General features: G+C 35.4%; 1 protein-coding gene across 1 annotated transcript; it reads left to right on the top strand.

The window, feature by feature from the left end:
* The first annotated feature begins 667 nt into the window (after positions 1-667).
* On the top strand, positions 668-20,883 carry LOC148607742 (voltage-gated potassium channel KCNC1-like). Its single transcript, XM_088545552.1, has 2 exons — positions 668-1,459; positions 17,119-20,883. Exons 1-2 carry the CDS (start codon positions 809-811, stop codon positions 18,217-18,219), a joined length of 1,752 nt encoding a protein of 583 aa, XP_088401678.1. The 5' UTR covers positions 668-808; the 3' UTR covers positions 18,220-20,883.
* The last annotated feature ends 274 nt before the right edge of the window (positions 20,884-21,157 follow it).

Raw genomic sequence — 21,157 nt, 5'->3', positions numbered from 1 at the left:
CGGATCATGGTTATTGGCTGGCCTACAGTTGCATTGTCATTCTCTACCCATGGTAGCAGGCTTTGACACCCCACTTGCTGCTTCTGATGACATCCATTGTTCTAATGATTAAGGACAGCAGACTTTCTCTTTTTATGTAAAAAGTGAAATGAAGCCCTTTTTTTAATTCAAAGTCAGTAAGATATTTACCAGACACGTTCTTTATGGTGAAACAAATTTTTGTTTATTTTAATTGCAATACATTTGTTTTTATTGTATTCTGTATTGTTTCTAATCATAAATGCATTGTGAAAAATAAAAATAGTAACTTTTTTTAAAATCTATAATTGTATAAGTTTTTCACATAAATTTTATATTTTTAGATAAATTAAAATTAAACTAAAAATTCTTGTACTTACATTTCATCATGAATGATTTTTAAATAAAATGCATTGCACCAACAACTGTGACTTTTTTCTTGTTACATTTTTCCTATAACTTTTTTCCTATAGAAATTGTGACTTTATGTCCTATGACTTTTCTTCCGTTTACCTTATTTAAAGTAACAATAACAGCTCTTTGTACACAATACTATAAGTACGCCCTGTTACTACTCGGAAAAGTGCGCGCATTTCGACGTCGTAGAAGTGAGCGCCGTTACTTTTCTTTTTTATGACGTTACATTCCAAGCATTAAGTGCAAATGGCGGCGCCCATTACTTTGAACGGAAGCCAGATATAATATTAGCTAAAAAGAGATAGAAGGAGTAAATGTATCCATTGGAGAGCACGTAGAGTATTGAACATGACTTATTTAAATTTAGGAAAGAATGACCCACTACTTGTCTTTGCCTATTCGAAGGAAATCAACTCTTGTCGACGATCGCGGACTTTCATCAACAAGCCTTTCTGTTCACAGCCGAGGCTCAAAACCATCTGTGTCTCATCCACCTCTTTCCAATTTCCAGCTTCAGTTAGCATCTCATTTAAGACAGTTTGCGGCAATTGCTGGCGAGGTAGTAAAGATCAATGTTGGTGGACAACTCTTCCAAACATATGACAGTACACTGCAAAACGTTCCATCAACGCGGTTAGCAGATCTTGATACAACAAGTCCTTTCTATGATGAGGAGTCAAAAACATATTTTTTCGATCGAAACCATGTTGTATTTCAGTGTATATTGGATTTTTATAGAGATGGCGAAATGCATTTACCGCGTGATGTATGCCCGCGACAAATTGAAAAAGACTTGGTATTTTGGCAACTCAACTATTCTAGTTTATCCGCTTGCTGTAAGACATATCTTGAAAATGCAATCAGTGAAATAGAGGCACGAGAAATGTTACTTGAAGAAATCAAAGAATTTCCTACAAGAGTCTACGATTTACATAGTGAACCTGATGAAGAGTCAGATTTGCAAAGTTGGCCAAGTAGAGCATGGAATTTTTTAGATGAACTTGGTCCTACTAGAATGTCTAAGGTAGGTACATTTTGCTTTTACAATGTTTTGTTGATGGGATAGAAAACTGAATTATGTTACCACAGCAGGCTTTAAGTGTTGGGTACAGAAATTCCGAAAAAAGGGTACAGAAAAGAGGGGGGTCGACTGACTGGCATTAGAGGGACCAGTCTAAATGCAGTGATTTTCTATGTAATCAAACAATTATTTTTTTAGCATGGGCACACCCCTAATTTTCACTTGGATCTGCCATGATGACGTAATTATAATTGATAAATTATATGGCTGTACTACGATTTACTTGTTGTTCAAAATGTTTAATTTAAACATATTTATTCAAGTAAGGACAGACAAATGCAATAAGCACATTTTACAAACAAAACTATGAGTAGGATTCAAAATCTAGATTGGTAACTTCTACAAAGTTCCATGTCCTTAAGAATAAATTTAAAAGAAAAGGCTTAATTATGAATCAAGTGCTAGATGGAATAATTTGTTAACTGACTAACGAAACAAAATAGAACGGAATTAATAGAATTACAAAATTAGTGAAGAGATGCAGTTCGTGAAAATCTTACATTTATGAACCTTCATGTTTGATAATAAACTTCTGAACTTATACATTTTAACCATACGACTATACGTTAACACTTATAGGTACATCGATTGCATTGAAAACATTTTTTTACAAATAAGTATATTTGGGACAAACAAGCAAAAAACGGGTTGTTGATTCGACATGACCACAGATGTAATTAGGGGCCAACACAATGTTATGATGGGACAGATATTCGTTAAGCTCTGTTCATTCGCAATCTGGCATGTATAGTAAATCAATATAGTAAAGATTTTTACTTTTAGCAGATGCCCCTGAATCCGATCTCTAAAAATACTAGTTATGTGCGGAAGTTTTTGTCACAGTTTAACTGATACTGGCAGGAAGTATTCAGAATAGAAGTTTGTTCTAGTGCGAATTTCTGTTTTGTGACTGTGCAAGGAATTAAGCTATTGAGTTTCATGCAAATACTCACTGTTCCCTTGTTGATTATCTTATGTAATACAAGTCTGTTTTCACTTCTGTCTGAAAGTTTTTCCCACTATCTATTTTAAACATATTTATTAAGTAATTTGAATATTTTAACATCAAACCGAAAATAGAATGAATCGAAAAATAGCAAATTATTTACAGGATTCAAGTCTTATATCAATCCGTCTCCTGAAATCACGAATAACAATTATATCATATAGCATAGCTCAATGAATTAGTGCTCTAGTGCTTATAACGTGCATTTGGTGAGTTTGGTGCAAAGCGAAGAGGTTGATATTTAATGCTCTATGAATTAATTCAGATCATAAGGAAGTATTAAAATTATTCAAAAGATGTAATTGTGTAATTTAGGCTTTTAATCTGAGGCGTTTGCTCTGTATCAAAAAGTTTTGAACCTTGGTAAACATTTCAACGTTATACTCATCAGACATCTCATCTGATCCAAATAGGAGAATATTTGAAGTCAGTTGATCAGGAAGTTGAAGTGCTGAGATATGTTGTCCCTAAGCGATTGATGTAGTGGACAAAAGAGTAAGAAGTGATTCGCAGATTCTATTTCGCCGCATTGGCATAGTGGGGATGGAATAATGTTTTTGTTGAATATATCTTTATTTAGCTCGCTACACTGAAGACGAAGTCTGGCATGTAGGATTTGACCTTTGCGTGATCCACAATAGTAATATATTGGTTTTTTGACTACCTCATTTTCGAGATGAGTTTTGAACATTTTTACTGATGGCGAGGTCTTCATATCATTTTGTAATGTATTCCATAACCGAATAGTGGAAGATAGAAAATAATTAGAATATTGGTATGTTCTACAATAAATTGATTGGATTAGGTCAGAATTACGAGTTGGGTAGTAACTGTTATGGATTTGGTTTACTGTGCCTATTAGGAATCAGAGTTTGAAGATAAGGAGGTGTCATCTTGTTCAAAATCGTGTACATTAGTGTTAATTTGTGATTTTCTCGCCGAACATATAATTTCTGCCATCCAGTTTCTATATATAAATTGTTAATTGATGTTAATCTAGTACCCCCTGTAACTATTCTTGCTGCATCAATTTGAATCTTTTCAACATTGAGTTTTAGAATAGCAGTGTAGACTGTCATGCTTTCTGTTTTACGGGTATTGAATGTGACAAGCCATCGCTCAGACCACAAATGGATTTTGTTTAAGTCATCGTTAAGAGTAAGACCAGCTGATTCAGGATCGTCAACAATAAGATATAGGCTAGTATCATCAGCAAATAATTTAACGGTAGACTCAATTTCGGTAACATTCATTCATTCATTCATTCTTTAATTCCTCAAAATAGAGATTACATGAATTGCAATTACATAATTACAAATTAATTAACACACAAATAGGAAGTATTAAATAATAATAATAATGAATTATTAATTCATATCTATATACAAGTAAAGTGAGCAAGACATGTTCGTGTACTGGTGACATTACATGCATTAGCTACAAAAATGTATTGCAACAACGTAAGCATCTTAAATATTCGCCTGTTGACTTTACAATATGGATGTAGCAGAGTCGTCTGAATTCATCTATATCGGAATCACAAAGTTCAGTGGAAGTTTTTCTACCGAGGAGAATTCGGACAAGCGATTCATCATCATACTCGCTTAGTTCTACGTACAACTCTAGAGGAAAATGTTCAATTATAAGGTCCATCCAAACATTAAACAACTCTGAAGTACTTGTACAGTTTTGGGTAGCATGGACAAGCATGTCGGTGAATATTTGATCACATAATTTACATGATTGTTCGATTAGGTTTGGTACAGAGGAAATGTATTTAGCAATAATGTGAGCGGTACGCAGATCAAAGCAGTTTGTAGGGTACTTCCAGATGTCAGCAACAGCAATGGAATTGTGGATTTCTCTGAATCGACTAAAGCCACTATATGAGTCTATACGTGTTTTCCAGTCATTATCATGTTTTGTATGAACCGCATTTACCACCATGTGTTTCCATTCTAATTTGCCAGGAAAGTCACCGTCTCTGATAAAGATCGCAAGGCATTCGTACAGGTTATATTTGATTAAGATATCTAAAATATCCGGGATAAAGCCTATGCGATTTCGATTGTCTGTTAGGCATGTAAAAAGTCTGTGTAGGAAGATAGTTTTCGCCAAGCAGCTATTATCCAACTTGCAAAGTTTGCCGAAGAAATAAAGTTTGCGTTTTTCGATTTCACTTGTAATGCTGCGTAACCCAACCATACTTTCGCAAATGTCCGATCGTGTAAGTGTGCTGAACTTTTGTGCATGTTTGACAACAAAATGTTGAAATCTATTTAGAAGTGCTAGCTCGGTATTCGTTAAATTGTTCCATACTTCACAACCGTATAGAACGGTGGGTATAACAACAAATCTATATAATTTTATAAGCACTGACGGATTTGTATTTCCACATCTGATATTGGCAATTGCAAAATAAATGTTTCTACCTTTCCTACAAACGTTCGTTGTCCTTGAGAGAGACTTAAATTTACCATTGAGTTCAATCCCTAAATGCACGTGGCTTTCTAAAATTGGAATTATTTCCTGGCTAACTGTCCATTTTAAGTCTGATTTTACGAAAGATTTAGAAAATTGTATCACACACGATTTCTTGCCATTGAACTGAAACCGCCACTTATTCGCATATTCGGTGCACACATCACGCATTCGTTGTAATGCTTTAGGTGTTGTAGCAATCCATGTAATATCGTCAGCAAGCGAAGGGGCACAACATTTTATACTATTTACACCTGTTACCTGATTAGAATTACACAGCTCATTGATCAAATCATTAATAAACACAAGGTATAAAAAACCAGATAACACACCACCTTGCCTTACACCTTCATTTACTTCAAAATACTTCGATTTGCATTGATTTACAATAACTGAACTTTGTGTATTACTATATAACATATTTATACAGGACCAAGCTTTACCTTTAACACCTAAGTTACAAAGTTTGACCATAAGTGCTTTGCGCCATACCGTATCAAAGGCTTTTCTACTGTCTAGGAATGCGGCAAATACTTTACTGTGTTGTTCAATGTTATTATAAATTGTTTCAAGAAGACAAAAGGACGCAGTCAGACAACCCAGACCTTTCTGAAACCCGTGTTGCAGTGGATTTGGAAACGTTCCTGGCATTATCACGAATTCAATTTCGGTAACGATATCATTTATAAAGATAAAGAACAATAAACGTCTAAGTATTGATCCCTGAGGAACACCAGCTCTTATCAACAACCATTCAGGAAAAACAATTGTTAATAACAACACGTTGTTTCCTCTTCTGTAATTAGTTAAAAAACCATTCTAACAAATCATTGCAAATTCCAACAATCTTTAATTTACAAATCAGTCCTCGATGCCAAACCTAATCAAATGCTTTACTGATATCACAGAAGATAACTCTTACTTCCTTTCCTTGATCAAGTGCTTTTCCAAATTCATTAGTTATAATTATTAATTGGTTGACGGTTGAATCTCCTGGTGTAAATCCAGACTGGTTACAAGCTTTTATTTCATTTGATCGAAGATAGTTATATAAACGTTTAGACACATCTTTCCATGACTTTCCCAACAACACTTAATAACAATATGGGTCGGTCATTGTTTGTTTCGTTTTGAGAACCCGATTTGATTCCCACTAGTTTCCTCATAAAGATTATTAATAGATGTTAATTTGGTCGCATCCTTCACAAATCGCATAGTTTCTGTCGAACATTTTCTAGCTTGTTTGCTAAAGTGATTGCAAGTTATCCGAAATGACGCTGCCATATTTTAAAATTGTCGTTAAAAATGTTAATATATTTTTTGTGTAAAGTGAATCTTAAGTAAATAATGTTTAAATCATGTTTGTTTGTGTCCGCATTATGAGTACTGATTGTTTCAAACAAAATCCATACTGACCAATAAATATTGAAGTGCCCAATTTTGTGTCTTGTGTACAAAATATATAATGTTACTTTAGAGTCGTACTAGGCTAGCAAGGCACCGACAGCATGGTTATACCGAAAAGATTGTTTTAACTAGGGTTATAAATCTTTGAGAACAAATGAAAAAATGAGAATGAAACCCCTTAATACTGAATTGCTGCATTCAGAAATTTAGTGGATGTACATAGAGCGTTTTTTACTGTCGAAATTGTCTTGTTCGAAATCCTACTTCAACCTCTCTGTGGTGAGCACGGTCAACAGTTATGGAACAGAGGTATATATTGATGTTGATAAATAAAATAAAGAAATAACATATATTGATAGCTTAATTTATCTGTAATGTAAAAAAAATCGGCGCGAGTGAAAGAAAAAAATTAAATCGGCGCAAATGCAAAACACCGCTATTATGCCTCCTAATCATCGTTGGAATTTAACACGATGAATTAATTAAATAAACGGTTGCGATAATAACTAATCCGAACTTTTTATCTCAGTTTTCTGAACGTTTTTCCCCAATTTCCATTTTATAAGCTTGTTCAACATTTAAGTTATAGAATTAATGATTTTCTTTTACTTTAAATCAAGCCCGTAGGCAGGAATTTGTGGAGGGGGGTTCCTTAGACTAACGGAGCGAGTCCTGCACCACTATCGACTAGAATAATCACAAATCAAACAAAATTTCGACTTTAATAGTGCTTATTCGTTTTTAAGGGGGTTATTAAGAACCCCAAGAACATCCCCACCCCTCCGGCTACAGGTGTGTAAATAACTCCTTTCCCTTTCTGTGCTAATCTGGTTCCCTTGTCAATATAAGCAACCCTAGGATCGCTAAAAATATTCGAGAGAAACTTGTGGAACGAAAATATTACCCGGGCTTTCAGGTAACTTTCTGTACATGCATTTACTAGAAACGCATTTTTCGAGGGAAAGCCATGTCTAGTTTAGGCATGTAACTTGACGTCACAAATGTTGAAGCACTAGTGCGCAACGTCATCTGAGTTATAGGCGCAAGTGCATTTTTATGATAAGTGCACTTTTATATTCGTAATTGAGGAAGCGGAAATGACACAATATCTTATTGCAACACACAATGTTAACCCCTTAAAAAAGTCGAAAATTGAACTTTCGAAACTTGATTACGAACTGAGTGGAGCAACAGAGATATGAAAAGGCAAATACTATTACTCTTAACATCGGCGGCGAAATTTTCAAAACCAGGAAGGAAATATTCAAGCGTTTTCCAGACACCCGTCTTGTACAGTTGGATCCAAGTAGTGAAAATTACAAATAGGCGACACGTTCATATTATTTCAATCACAATCCTAATATGTTCCGATGCGTTGTTGACTAATATCAAACTGTTGAGGTTCACATTCCTGCGCGCCTATGCCCGCGAATCGTAAAATTGGATCTCTGCTTTTGGGAAATCGAGCTCAACGTGATGGATGAGTGCTGTAAAATTAAGCCTGCATGCATACATGAATGAATTGGAAGAAAAGAATAATTTAATGAGTGAATATCTGGACACACACAGAAATGTTTATAGCGTTCATAGCAGGAACTTAGCCGAGTATAGTTCAAATTTAAGGATACGCATTTGGGAATTTTTGGATGACCATATTCTCCGAGTGCTGCAAAGGTGGGTTCATGGCCGTGTCGGATTTGTTAACCAAAAGTATAATTTGTAGTAATACTTATCAGAAAAAAAAACGTGTAAATATAAGGTCCGATTTTCTATGTGACAATATAAAGCCCATAATATAAAGCAAATAGTAATCAAGGGAACCAAGGTTATCGCGGTAATCCAGGGACAAAGACCAGACATGGAAAACAGACATACACAACAAAGAACATATAGTAACCAAAACCATACATACAAAGCAACAAAAGTAAACTCAGACTCCACTAAAAACTAGGAGCATGGACCAGGTGCACCGGTAGGGTAAGAGTCCTCTGCTTTTCTAGAAACACCTGCCGAGTTGCTCATAAAAAGTCAAGTCCGGGGTAGACAAACGAGGAAAGGAAAACTATGACCCGTTGAATAAATCAGTTTTCATGGTGCTGATGGATACACCATAACGATCCACGAGTTCATGATGACGACCATAAAACTTCTGTATTGATGCCGAACCAATAGTTGTAATTGCGTATATTTTGGTTACATGTGAAGTCATTGATGCATACTTACATGTATGATTTTGTCACTGAAGCCACTGACCCGGAGAGGAATGCACACACCTTATATACCGTATATAGAAAGTAACCCCTCCCCGGATCATTGATTTTGTTCTTCCTCCATACATATTGGGCAGGATTATTTCTACGCATTTTCTGTCATTTTTTTCTTTATTGCATTAGAATTAATAAGTTAGGACTGTCTATTTATAGTGAGTGGTGGATCCGGAAATATCGAAAACAAAAGGGGGAACCGCTGACGAAAGGTGGCGCTCCGGCGATTTGCACTTTTTAAACGGCCGCAAGAAATTTTTCGGTCGTGTAATGGTATCACCGCGTCGTCGTCGTCGTCAATAACTTTAACTTGAGTAAAACATCCAATCTTTTTGAAATTTCAATACATTATGTATAGGGACATGGCTTTTGGAGGTTTTGTTTTCCCCTTTTAGGAGTCAACGGCCAAAAGAAGGAAATTATCATTAGAGTTGATAGACAAAGCTTATTGTTGATTCGATTTTAATGATTCACATTTCTATCTGTTCCCTTTGTTTTTTTTTTAAATATTTTACAGGGTAGGCTTATCTTTACCTGTTTTGGAGTTTAAGGGGTACAAAATTGAGCCACATGCGCCTGATTTTTTTTTAAATTTACGGTCCGATTTCGAAGAATTGTCATTTCTTAGGAAAATTCCTGTTTGCAATTTTTGACCAGATTTCAGATATGTCTTACCGTTTTCAAGTTATAAGGGGTCAAAGGGGCCACAGAACAAAAAAAGTCGACCTTTTTAATATTTAGTACGATTTTTGTTACTGGATTCCCTACATTATTAGTATTGGAAAATCCCTACCTGTGTTTTTCAATCATATTTCAGATGTCTCTTACGGCATTGAATTATAAGGGTTCAAAGAGGCCACACACAAAAAATATCGACTTCTTTTTTAATTTTTTGCCCGATTTTTAAAATTTTGTGTTATATTTCTTGTATCCAAATCAGTTGTTGTGTCCATAGTGAACTGTTAGTCCGTATGCTCAAGTGTGTCAAAACTAATGTTGTGTCCACACTTGCCCCAACTGTTCGAGGTCCGACCATTGTGGTCGTATCATGCTGTGCTCAGCGGAGCTCTTTATTTTTACACAATTAACCCTTTCGAGCATAAGCCTCTCCTTTGGATCCAACTGTAATTTTCAAAGCAGATCCATTTTTAGTAAATGAGTAGTATGACATGCTTGTAGTATTAGTACGGTACCGTCTTAAGTTTTTATTCTGCTGCGGCGGAGCTCGAACCGTTTTTGTAAATGTTGTCCGAGATTGATTTCGCGAAATCCATACTTCTATTTTTCTCGGAACACTAACTTACAGCACCGTGCCAAAAATATGCATTTTCCACCGAAAAATATATTTAAAAGTAGCTTCATTTTTTTCATTTTATGAAAATGGTAATATTTATTTTGTGGATTGTTTGGGGGGAAATTATTGGCATTGTGTTGAAGTTGTTCAGCTTCTGTGTGTGCAGCTGGGCTGCGATTTGAAATGCATCATTTCTATTGCCTTTCTTTTAAATGCTACACTTAATATTTGGCGCTCTTATGTCCTTACAGTTGTTTTTTGTTCCAAAGTTCCTCTTAGTACTGAGATACACTGTTTATACTTTAGCGGGACAGTTTTTGTTGTACAGTCCATCTAATCTCCCATTGTTTTATTCAGTAATTATTTTTGACAAATACTTACCCTGTATCACGGGCAAGGTGTTATACCATCAAAAGAGATACCAAAAAGGACCAGAAACATGCAAGTAATTAAATCCCTGATGTCTGTATGATATAACTAGAGTAAAGGGGGATTTCTTTGACATTACACCACAAAGTGCATTACCATAAAGAAGATTGTGACTGGAGCCATTTAGGAATTAATGGCTGAAAAGAAGTAACTTCGTATATGAAGGCACCGACCATTTTTATAACGGAGAGTGGGGCTGGGATTTTCAATGTTGCTAAATATTTTTTTCATGCTCTTCTTAAAAGTATTTAATTTTTTTTTCAATAGCAATTGAATCATATTTTTTTTCAGGGATATGGCAGGTTTTTTTTTTTTTTGCTGGTCAAATTTACGATAAACAATAAATGTAAAATATTGTATAAATAAATGTAAAATATTGTATAAATATCAAGGGAGGACATATGAAAGTAAAGACTCAGATAATCAGAAACTGTATTCTAATTAAGACCAAATAAAATTAGTTAATAGGTTTATCTCCCCTCCCCCCCCCCGCTCCTAAAAAATGATTTTTTTAAATGGGACGGTAATTTCAAAATCAGGATTTTTTTAATTCAGTTTCTTGTATTTAGGCACTATAATATACAAATCTTTCAATTCTTGGTGACCAAAAGAATGTTTCATCTATGAATCTGATGTGGCTATGGATTTAGAACATGTCTATACACATAAAAGATAAAAATTAGGCCAGCAAATATCTGGTAAGGAGAAAAAATAAAAAAATAAAATCCTCCCGACCCGATTGGATGAAATTTACTTGGCCTAAACAAGACATGGCTTTGTCTGTAGCCAGAAATTGATGAGGAGCTGCTTTTATTCTAAACCATACTGAGCACGAGAAAGTCTGGGACTCGGTAGGCCGAAAAGTTTCCCCTGCGATAGCACAAGAAAGTCTAGAACTTGTGCAGGCAAGCAGCCCACGTCACAATCAGTTATGCATGGCCAGTCTAGAGTCTATAGCTCTTTAGCACCCCAAACTATATCAATTAGGCAAGAAGCAATCTATGAGTAAATGCATAATTGTATATCATATCTAAATAAATTAATTTGAGATAAATACTGTAATCTATTTGGTTAAAATAATTTTGTTATAACTCAATAGATAAAAAAATAATGACACGCCCCTATTCAGTTAAATTCAGAGCTAGTTTTCTCATGTTTAAAGATAAAAATATGTTTTAAGATTAATTTATAAGAATTGGCTATGCTAAAAATTTTGTCTATTGAAAAATAACATAAATTTTCCATGTGCATATTTTGTTTATTGCACTTCGCGCAATAAACAATATGCACATGGAAAATTTATGTTATTTTTCAATAGACAAATTTTTTATCATAGCCAATTCTTAATTAAAATTCTTGCACACTTATATAGAAAATAAGGGGTGACAGGAGACAACATTGGAGTATGTCTTGTATGTTCATTGAAGGATGGTGAGAGTGTTGCATTGTGGATGACTTGGCATTTGGTGTTTTTGTAGAGTCCTTGGATAATCTTTACAATTTGACAGGGATTCCACAGTGTCTTAGTGCATTTCTGTTAACTATGTTAAGGCCTTCTTGAAGTCCCCGAAGTTTATGAAGAGGGCTGATTGCCATTCTATTTACTTCTCGACGATGACCCGTAATGTGGCAATTTGGTCAATACATGATCGACCGCATCGGAATCTGGAGAGTACCTGAATTCCTCTCCAGCTTTTGACAGTTGCCCAGGCCGCCCTTCTTCGGAAGCATAATGATGTAGCTTAAACTCCACTCTTTAGGGATTTCGACTGTTTCCCAGATGTTTTCAAACAGGTCATGCAAGGTGATGTAGGGCCCCGTGCAGGTCCGAGTGTCAGCAGAACAGGTGAAATATTGCTGCTCGGGCGTTAAACCCCAGCAATCAGTCAATCAGTTAATGAAGATGTTGTCGGCTTTTTTCCGGGTTGATCTTCAAGACCTCAAGGTGGAAATTTGGTTCGGTCCTGGGGCTTTTCCAGTCCTTTTTCGTAGGGCTTCTATGATTTCATCCTTCGAGATTGGGCCAGTATATATCAACATCAAGGTCTTCTCCAGGAGGTAGATCAGGAGCATCTGATATATCTTCTCCATTAAAAAGTGGTCGATCTAGGTTTGTTATCACATTGCCATCTTTGTCTTTCACTGGTTTGGATGTGTTGGTCTTTCTGCCTGTCAGTTGGCGTGTGATGTTGTACTCAATTCCTGTGTCATTTCTGTCCATTGCATTCTTTGATTTTGAATTAAGCGAGCTCATTGATATAGGTTCTTTTTGTCCTGTCCGTTCCTTGCTCTTTACTTCTTTCCTAATGCTTATATGTTCGCTCGTCAACCATTCTTTCAGAAATCTTGTCTTGACCTGGTCAAGTTATATCTTAACAGACCTATGCTTCTCAGTTGTCTCGAATGTATCGTCACATAACCATGGCTTGTATTCCTTCTTTGACAATCCAAGTTCTTCTTGGCATGTGGTATTATATGTGGATTTTACTCTTTCCAATTGTTTGTCTACTGCGCCTATTCCTTATGTTATACTTTCGCCTTCTAATCTGATCTTGTCTGGTTGCTATGGCTATCCTGATCTTCAATTTAGCCAATTTAGTTGATGATCGGATGCTATATCAGCAACTCGATAAGCTCTAACAGTGTCGTGTTATTTTTCCATCTCCTGGTGACTGTAATGTGATCTATGTGGTTTCTAGTTTTCATCTCTGGAGACACCCGGGTCGTTTTGTGTATATCCTTGTGAGGGAGTTGGAACGTCATACCTCCTGTGACCAGATCGTTCTGGGAGCAAAAATCTTAATTCTGAGTTCTCCATTTTCGTTGATGTTACCAATTCATTCCTTTCCCGTGATGAGTTCGCCTCCCTGTGTTATCTTTTCAAACTTTGACATTCATGCCACCCATTACAATCAAGATACCCCAAGTGTTGTTCAGTCTTGGGTATCTTGGAGCTGGTTGTAAAACTCTTCTTTGTCTTCATACTCAGCTACGTGGGTAGGAGCGTAGCATTGAATGACTTGCTTTTTGTATCTTTGACATAAATCTTGCCACGATAAATCTTTCACTCACAGGATTCCATTCGATGAATGATGATTTGGCCTTCATGTTGAGTGAGATTTCTACTCCATGTTTATTTTTGCCATCCTCGTTTTATGGTCTAGAGTACAGTAGAGTTTGCCCTGAAGATAGTATGACCGCTCCACATGATGTCCATCTAACATAATCCCAAAATATCAAGGTTGTAGCGCTCCATTTCTATTGCAGCCTGGACAGCTTTTCCGGTTTCGTATAATGTCTCCACGCTCCAACTTGCAATCATTGAGGCAGTCTTAAGGGAAAAAGTTTCATCGGCGGATGAAAAATAATAGTTAAGAGAAATCGAATGTATTTTGTAATACATTTACACATATCACAAGTATATTTCAGGAATGTTGCATTGGCTTCATATCAAAGAGTGAAAATATCAATTAGTTTCATGATTACGTTTAAATGTATTATGTAGAAGATGCATATATAAAGAACGGTATATACATGTGAGGATTTTATCTTCAATAGATAAAAAGTGCCATGGAGTAATATTTATAGATTAATTGTTCATGAAAGACGCACTTGTAAAGGTTTGACCAGGGTCTGCTTTAGTGGTGGTTCTAATAGTTCAGAGCATTCAGGGTCATTAATTGTATAAGACCAGAGCTTTCGTAACAAATACGAGATCGTGTGTAATGTTGGATAGTGTTAATAACTTTTTATTATTTTTTTTTATTGACTTAAGTCTGAGAGCACACGTTCTGCTAGTGGGCAGCACAAGCTGTATACTTTGCAGTCGAGTAACTATTTAATGAATTAAAACTTTTGAGATTGTGCATTAGGTATATTGGACTACTATTAAATCTTAAGTGTCGTAAGGTTTCACCCTATTTGAGTTGGATTTAATTGTACTCTCTCTACGAAATTTACTGAGGACTTAGATAACGAATTAATAAATTTGAGTAGTTCAGGTTCTTATTAGCAATGTTAAATAATATTTGAAGTTGATCTCAAGACCCATTAAAGACAATGAAGCCATCATCTCGGAGCTAATTATGTTGTGCTTGTTTGGGAACTTTTCAACGATGAAGTTAATAAGTTCTTACGTTTGTATGTATGTCGCATATGTCAGGGCTAGGGACTGACCTTATTGCACATCGCATGAAGAACTAATTCTAATAGAACAAATTATAATATTAGAAATAAGTTCTCATTGCTCAAAAGTATAGCATAGTCTTCCTTTTTCATTACAAAGTGAACATTTTCAGCTGCATTAATTAGTTCATTATTGAACATGCTTGTATACACGCGTACATAAGTTCCTTGGTCTTTAACTATAGGTAGCAAAAAATAGTCAAGAAGTCTACACAATTTCCACAATGGGGAATAATCGGACGGCATGGTATTCTTATCTTTTCTCAATTGGATATAAAATCTAAATTTGTTATAATATTTAGTGGTAGTTCGTGTATTTTTTTTGGCATCTTTCTGAAAGTTTAACAAACTGGATTTATATAACACAAAAGTCTCTGGATATTGATATCCATTTAGTTGCTCATTATAACATTATGATTTTTTCTACTATAAACCGTAAAATGTTGATATTGAAGACATTTGTTACATACTTCCTCATTTTAATATATTGAAGAAACAGCTCTTGAGTGACACATTGGGAAAAGCCCTTTGTGTGGAGTTGCGAGTAGCAGTCTCAAAGTCGGTACAGAAAGTTGTAGTCCTTGTTGCTGGCCTGCGGTCTTGAGTAGGTTGAAGAGCCGGTCGCATGTTTGTTTGCTCTTTCCAGGAAGAAGGGAGAATACTAGTGGGTTCATCACGTTGTCAATATCGTCTGTTCCCTCTAGTTGTCTTAACCATGTACTGATAGGCATACAACTGAAGTCTGACTGCAGAACTTATCTTGTACAAAGTTCACTGCAAGCATTGTATTCGCCATCTCTGTAAATTTTTAATGAACCTAAATTGACAGACATATGCAATGTCTCACCACAAGGCATCAATGGGTTCTGCTCAATCTTTCATTTGAGCTATACTGAATATTATTTAGTTCGTGTTTGGATAAATTTTCATTTGATGCACCGTCGCGGTTCATTACCATGGCAAGCCAAAGTGGACAAAAATCTATATTTTGTGATATTAAAAAAATATTAACCGGCTCTTCAACCTACTCAAGACCGCAGGCCAGTAACAAGGATTACAACTTTCTGTACCGACTTCGAGACTGCTACCCGCAACTCCGCACAGCGGGCTTTTCCCAACGTGTCACTCAAGAGCTGTTTCTTCCATTATACTCGGTGTATTTGGCGGGGAATACAAACTTTGACTCGGAACAGCCTACAAAGAGAACGGCGACCTACGACTTTTGGTGAGACGAGCAACCGTACTTCCACTTATCCCAACAGACCTTGTAGAGGATATTTGCTCAGCGCATTAGCAGACGCAGAAGGCATGGACATCGACACAACAGCTTTCGCCGACTGTGTAACCGAATACTGGATAGAGAGACAAGACAAGAACCAATTCTCAACAAAAGGACCACGTACCAACAATTACTTAGACGGATGGCACAGCAAGCTGAAGAAACTCATTAGACACGTCCATCTGAACATTTATAAATTGATAGAACTGCTCCAAAAACACAAACAAACACATGAGCCAATCAGATACAGGTAGCAGCAGGCGCAATAGCAAGACAAAAGCTGAAGAAATACCGAAACATCGACAACAGACTTGCCATCCTTAAAGACAGATTCCTCAACCAACAGATGATAGCTCAAGATTATGCAGACCAGGCATCCTTTTGTATACGTATGGAACTTCGGCAGTGATAAATTGTTTGAAATTTACTTTGTGCTATGCTTTCAATGTAACTTTGAAAGTGTTCCATGTTTTGTTAATTTTGCATTGTTTTTCTCATATGTTACATGTGTATGCAATAACTGCGATATATTTGTAATGTGTAATACTTAAGAAATAATTCATGGAGGGGTTAGATTTGTTCTCATTTTAACATGGGAATTATTTCATTTCTATTGTGACAAATATGGTAATTTCCCTAGGCGTAACCAAAATAAAGACTGTTCCGTTTAACCTCCCCCGTATGGAACTTGGATTAATTAAAAAATACATTGTAAACCACATATCCAAGTAAACCAGCTGTTGAAGTAGTATCAGTATCAGTATAATTAAATGTTGGAGAAACGTGAACAAACCATAATATAACGCATATTGCCTGCGTTTTAGGGTGGTATACTAGGTCAAAACAACCAGAAAAGAATAGGACTTATTCTCTGGCGATATTACTCATTCATGTAGTTATCACCTTCAACTGCAGGCGTATGTATATGATATATCTAAAGTATATATCTTGAAGTATAATATTATTTTTAAGTTTGGCCAACTAATGGATGTCATAAAGTTTGAAACAGTAGGTAGTTTTTCCAATCGATACCAGCCCAATTTGAGAGTAGAACAAACTAAAATCGTTAACTGAAGTTCTCGTATTTTAACATAATACGAAAACTTAAAATTACCAACGAATTAAAAGTGAACAGTATTTGCAAATGTGGATAAAACATAAACCAATATGGCATCGAACCCGAAGATCCGAAAGTCGTTAACAACTCTTGCATTACAGCTTTTATTAAGAATGTCTCATTATTCTTTTTTTTTTCAGGGTTGGCACATTTCATATATGCTTCTGATTATCTTGTCCATAGCAGTATTCTTCTTAGGAACACTTGACGTTTTCCGGGTACCTGTTAGGCAATCAATATACCGGATGGGGTCTTACTGGCAAAACTTCACCGAACCAGACGTTTCAGACGAAACACCGAAAATCAAGAGGCTCATGACCACGTCGACACATCCGGTTATACAAATAATAGAGATATCTTGTTTAATATTTTTTTCCATAGAATTCATGTTCAGATTTGCCGTTTGTCCATGGAAAGTTCTGTTGCTAAAGAATATTACGACAATACTAGACCTTGTGTATATTATACCGGCATGGATCGTTGTTTTTGTCGAGGTGACGCATGGATTATTTTGGCAAACTGAAGATGGATTGACTCTTTTTATTTTTATTGAGGCTATTGAAATTTTTCGCGTGTTTAGAATTTTTCGTTTTATTAAGCACCACAAAGGATTACGTATATTGTACCTTGCATGTAGAAACAGCCTTTCAGAACTTTCGCTTCTCCTTGTTTTTGTAGCCTTTAACACCACTATATTTGCAAGTTTCATATACTGTGCTGAAGCGTACAGTCCCGATCAATTCCAAAATGCCTTTCAAGGGATGTGGTGGGCATTGATTACCATGACAACGGTCGGTTACGGAGACATGTATCCACAGTCGTTGTTAGGATACTTTGTTGGCAGTTTGTGTGCTTTAACGGGAATCCTTATGATTCAAATGCCAATTCCGGTTATTGTTAGTAACTTCCACGCATATTATGGTTTGAGGATTCCAGACGACGAACATGAAAATTCGCTTTTGCATTCACCTATACCCAGAAGAAGCGAATCAGAACAACCATGTGATAAAACGGAGTCAGAAAAAAGCGAAAGCGGAAGGAACAGTACTGTCAGTTTGCAAGATACGAAGAAAACAGATGACTCGGCGACTCCAACGTCACATTCACCTGGCATTGACATACCTCTTCCTGACTCGTCAAAGCCGACTAGAACTGTGGCTGACATAGTTAGTCACGTTTGTGATAATAAAGTGAAAATTGTTGTCGAATCAGATTCCTTTGAGAAAGTGAATTTAGACTAACAGAGGGCTATATCATTAAAACATGTAAAGTAGTCCAGAACTTGTAAACATAATTCCATTTTACATATAGCCGCTAATAATTGGTTTAAAAACTAGTTACATTCCTATAAGCTCAATAACTTTTCGGCAAAAAAAAGTCTATTCAAAATTGTTACATACAAAACTAACGTGGTTCATTTTAAATGATAAAAACAAGCATTACTAATATTTGGAAGGTTTACTTACATGTACATGTTATAATTATATCATTTCATGTCTCTAATTTTTGTCCCATTCATAAGCAATAAGTATGTGAGCTTAGAGGAGAGTGTTACATATCATTTAAGACACTATGTTATGTATATTAGATTTTTGTGATTGGCCGGATTACGAACTGCTTGACTGTGTCTTTATTGTTCCAGTCTGCTCAAAATTATCTACTTGTTTACATGACAACCGAGTTGGCGTCTGAATGAGATTTTTTTTTCGTGGAATGTTTTCTTTAAGAAAGCAGCCTTTCTCAGATTTAAAATATTGTTTGGTCTAAAGAACAAGTTATGAATTGAGAAATGCTTTATTGTTGAATTTAAATTGTGTTTATATTGCATGTGTACTTTGTAGATAACATGTATCTTTGTATTCAAACGGAGTTTTTTTTCTTTGTTTACTTGTCTCATGCACTTCCTAGAAATGACATATTAGAAGGGCAATGTTAAGAAGGACATCCTCTTCTGATTTATATAAGGGCGAATTCGCCAATTGTACGTTATCTGACTCTAACAAGACTCTACATTTTTTTCAGTTTCTACTAGATAAAAGCATGCTTATTATACACTACCACACCACACGAAGTGGAGTAATGTGATTCCCTCCGAACAGTTGTGTGTCCGTCCATCCATTTTTTTCCGTCCCCTACTTTATACAGTTGTGTAGAACTATCAAATACAGGTGAAGGTCAATTTTCAGCAAAATCCAAAATTCAGTTTTCGAGTTTGGCCATTTTGTTCATTTTTTGGCATTGCTTTGCGGGTTATTCAATTAATGCCCTGTTTTGTCTTCTTTATACACAAATTTCACATGATATAAAAAATTCTTGTATTTTCATTTCTGTTCGCAGTTCACAAGACTTTGCATTGCTAAGAAAACTTATCGAACATAAAATATTGGCCCCATTTTTGCATCATCAAAGTGTATACATGTATAAAGACCATATTTTGTATGTAATAGAGCTTTAATGACATGATAAGCCGAACCTCAATTTTTTGTACGACAATTATTTTTTTTTGTTTGGTTCAATGGCGTTTTTTCGAGGGTTTGTTGTTCCGAAGGCTATTAGCTAAAAAAAAAACAAACAAACAAACAAACAAACAAAAAAAAAAGAAGTACCAACACTGTATAAATATACTTATTTTAGACATTCGAAAAACTCTGTTTGAAGTTTTGCCTTTTTGTCTTGCAAAATATTCAAGTATAATAAAGATCATTAGTTATAACAGGAAATACTTTTATAACAGATGTTTCATAGTTTATAGGGTCTAAGCTGGATGGACATCGTATTTCACCATTGATACAAATATACTGTGCATGGTTGGCGTACAACGTGAATTAGAAACGGAAATGGAAACTGAAGTTAAAACGCTTTATGAAGTTAAGTACTATTCTGTGAAAGAATCAGGCAATGAGTGGGTTCAAACATATTCAAATACATCTAGAAAAAACTGAAAGCTATTTAAATTCATCCTGAAGCATTGGTGATGTAGATATTTTTTGACTGTTTATAAAAAGAAAAAGTTCGGGAAAATTTCCCGCCATTTTTTCATAGTGCATTTCAACTAAATTTGACCTATCAATATCTCAAAAAGGCAAACATTACAAACACTGACGGTAATTTCTTGAGGTAGTGAAGTATATATATTTGGATAATGTAACAAAATCTTCATGTGCCATACCAAATACACATTTTGCTTGATTCTTAGACGGAGAAGTACTTAAAAGGTCAATGGACAAAAACCGACCAAAGAAATCGGGATGAAAAAAAACAACAGTCAACATACAATAAACGAGCGAACAAAAACAATCGTCATTCAAGAACCGAAATATAAAATACTGATCCAAAAAGAACAAACAAAATACACAAACACAAAAAAAAACATCACAACAACCAACAAACAAAATACACAAACACAAAAAAACATAACAACAACCAACAAAGAGCCGAAATACAACACATACTACAAATACAACAACCAATATTCAGTAGTCGAAAGATAACAAAAACAAAAACAAAAATATAAGAACCGCAGATAATACAGAACAACAATCAACATAAAAGAGCCACAATATAACAAACAGAATAACATACAAGACTGAAAAACGACACAATAAAAAAATACACCCAGCACATTCAAAAACTAAATGACTACACGAAAGGTAAACATAACAAAAACTACAACCACCAACATACCAGAGCCGAAAGATCAGAGAAGAAAATAAAACAATCGCCATACAAAGATCTTAAAGATAACATGCACAAAGCGAAAGCAACAATCATCATACAAAACACATCAATGACATATGAGAACCGCAAGTCGACACACAGAACATACAACAATAAACTAATTAAAACTGAAGAAAAACCTCAGCATTCAAGAATATAAAGATAACACAAAAAACAAACCCCCCCCCCCCCCCAAAAAAAAAAAAAAAAAAAAAAAACAGCCGACGCAGTAAAATTTGTTCTTTTTACTTGTAATATTCTACATTTCATTCAGGAAATAACACGTGGCACGCAATTTTAATTTCCGATACAGTTTTTCGAACGCTGTTAAGTTATCAGTATGTAGCCAATCGAGAAACAGAATTTAGATCAGGTGACTTGCGTTTCCATGGAATAGCGTCTTTAAGTTCAAAGGGTAAAAAGCGAAACTATATCGACTGCGTCGAGAAAAAACATACAAAA

The sequence above is a fragment of the Perna viridis genome, chromosome 9, assembly GCF_037379345.1.
Source record: "Perna viridis isolate PV_CMFRI_1.1 ecotype Kerala chromosome 9, ASM3737934v1, whole genome shotgun sequence".
NCBI classification, from domain to species: domain Eukaryota; kingdom Metazoa; phylum Mollusca; class Bivalvia; order Mytilida; family Mytilidae; genus Perna; species Perna viridis.
This window is presented reverse-complemented; position numbering and strand designations above follow the sequence as displayed.

Coding starts and splice junctions, on each gene's coding strand:
- LOC148607742 (XM_088545552.1), top strand. CDS start 809: ATGACCCACTACTTGTCTTTGCCTATTCGAAGGAAATCAACTCTTGTC. Junction 1,460..17,118: donor GTCCTACTAGAATGTCTAAG/GTAGGTACATTT, acceptor TTTTTTTTTCAG/GGTTGGCACATTTCATATAT.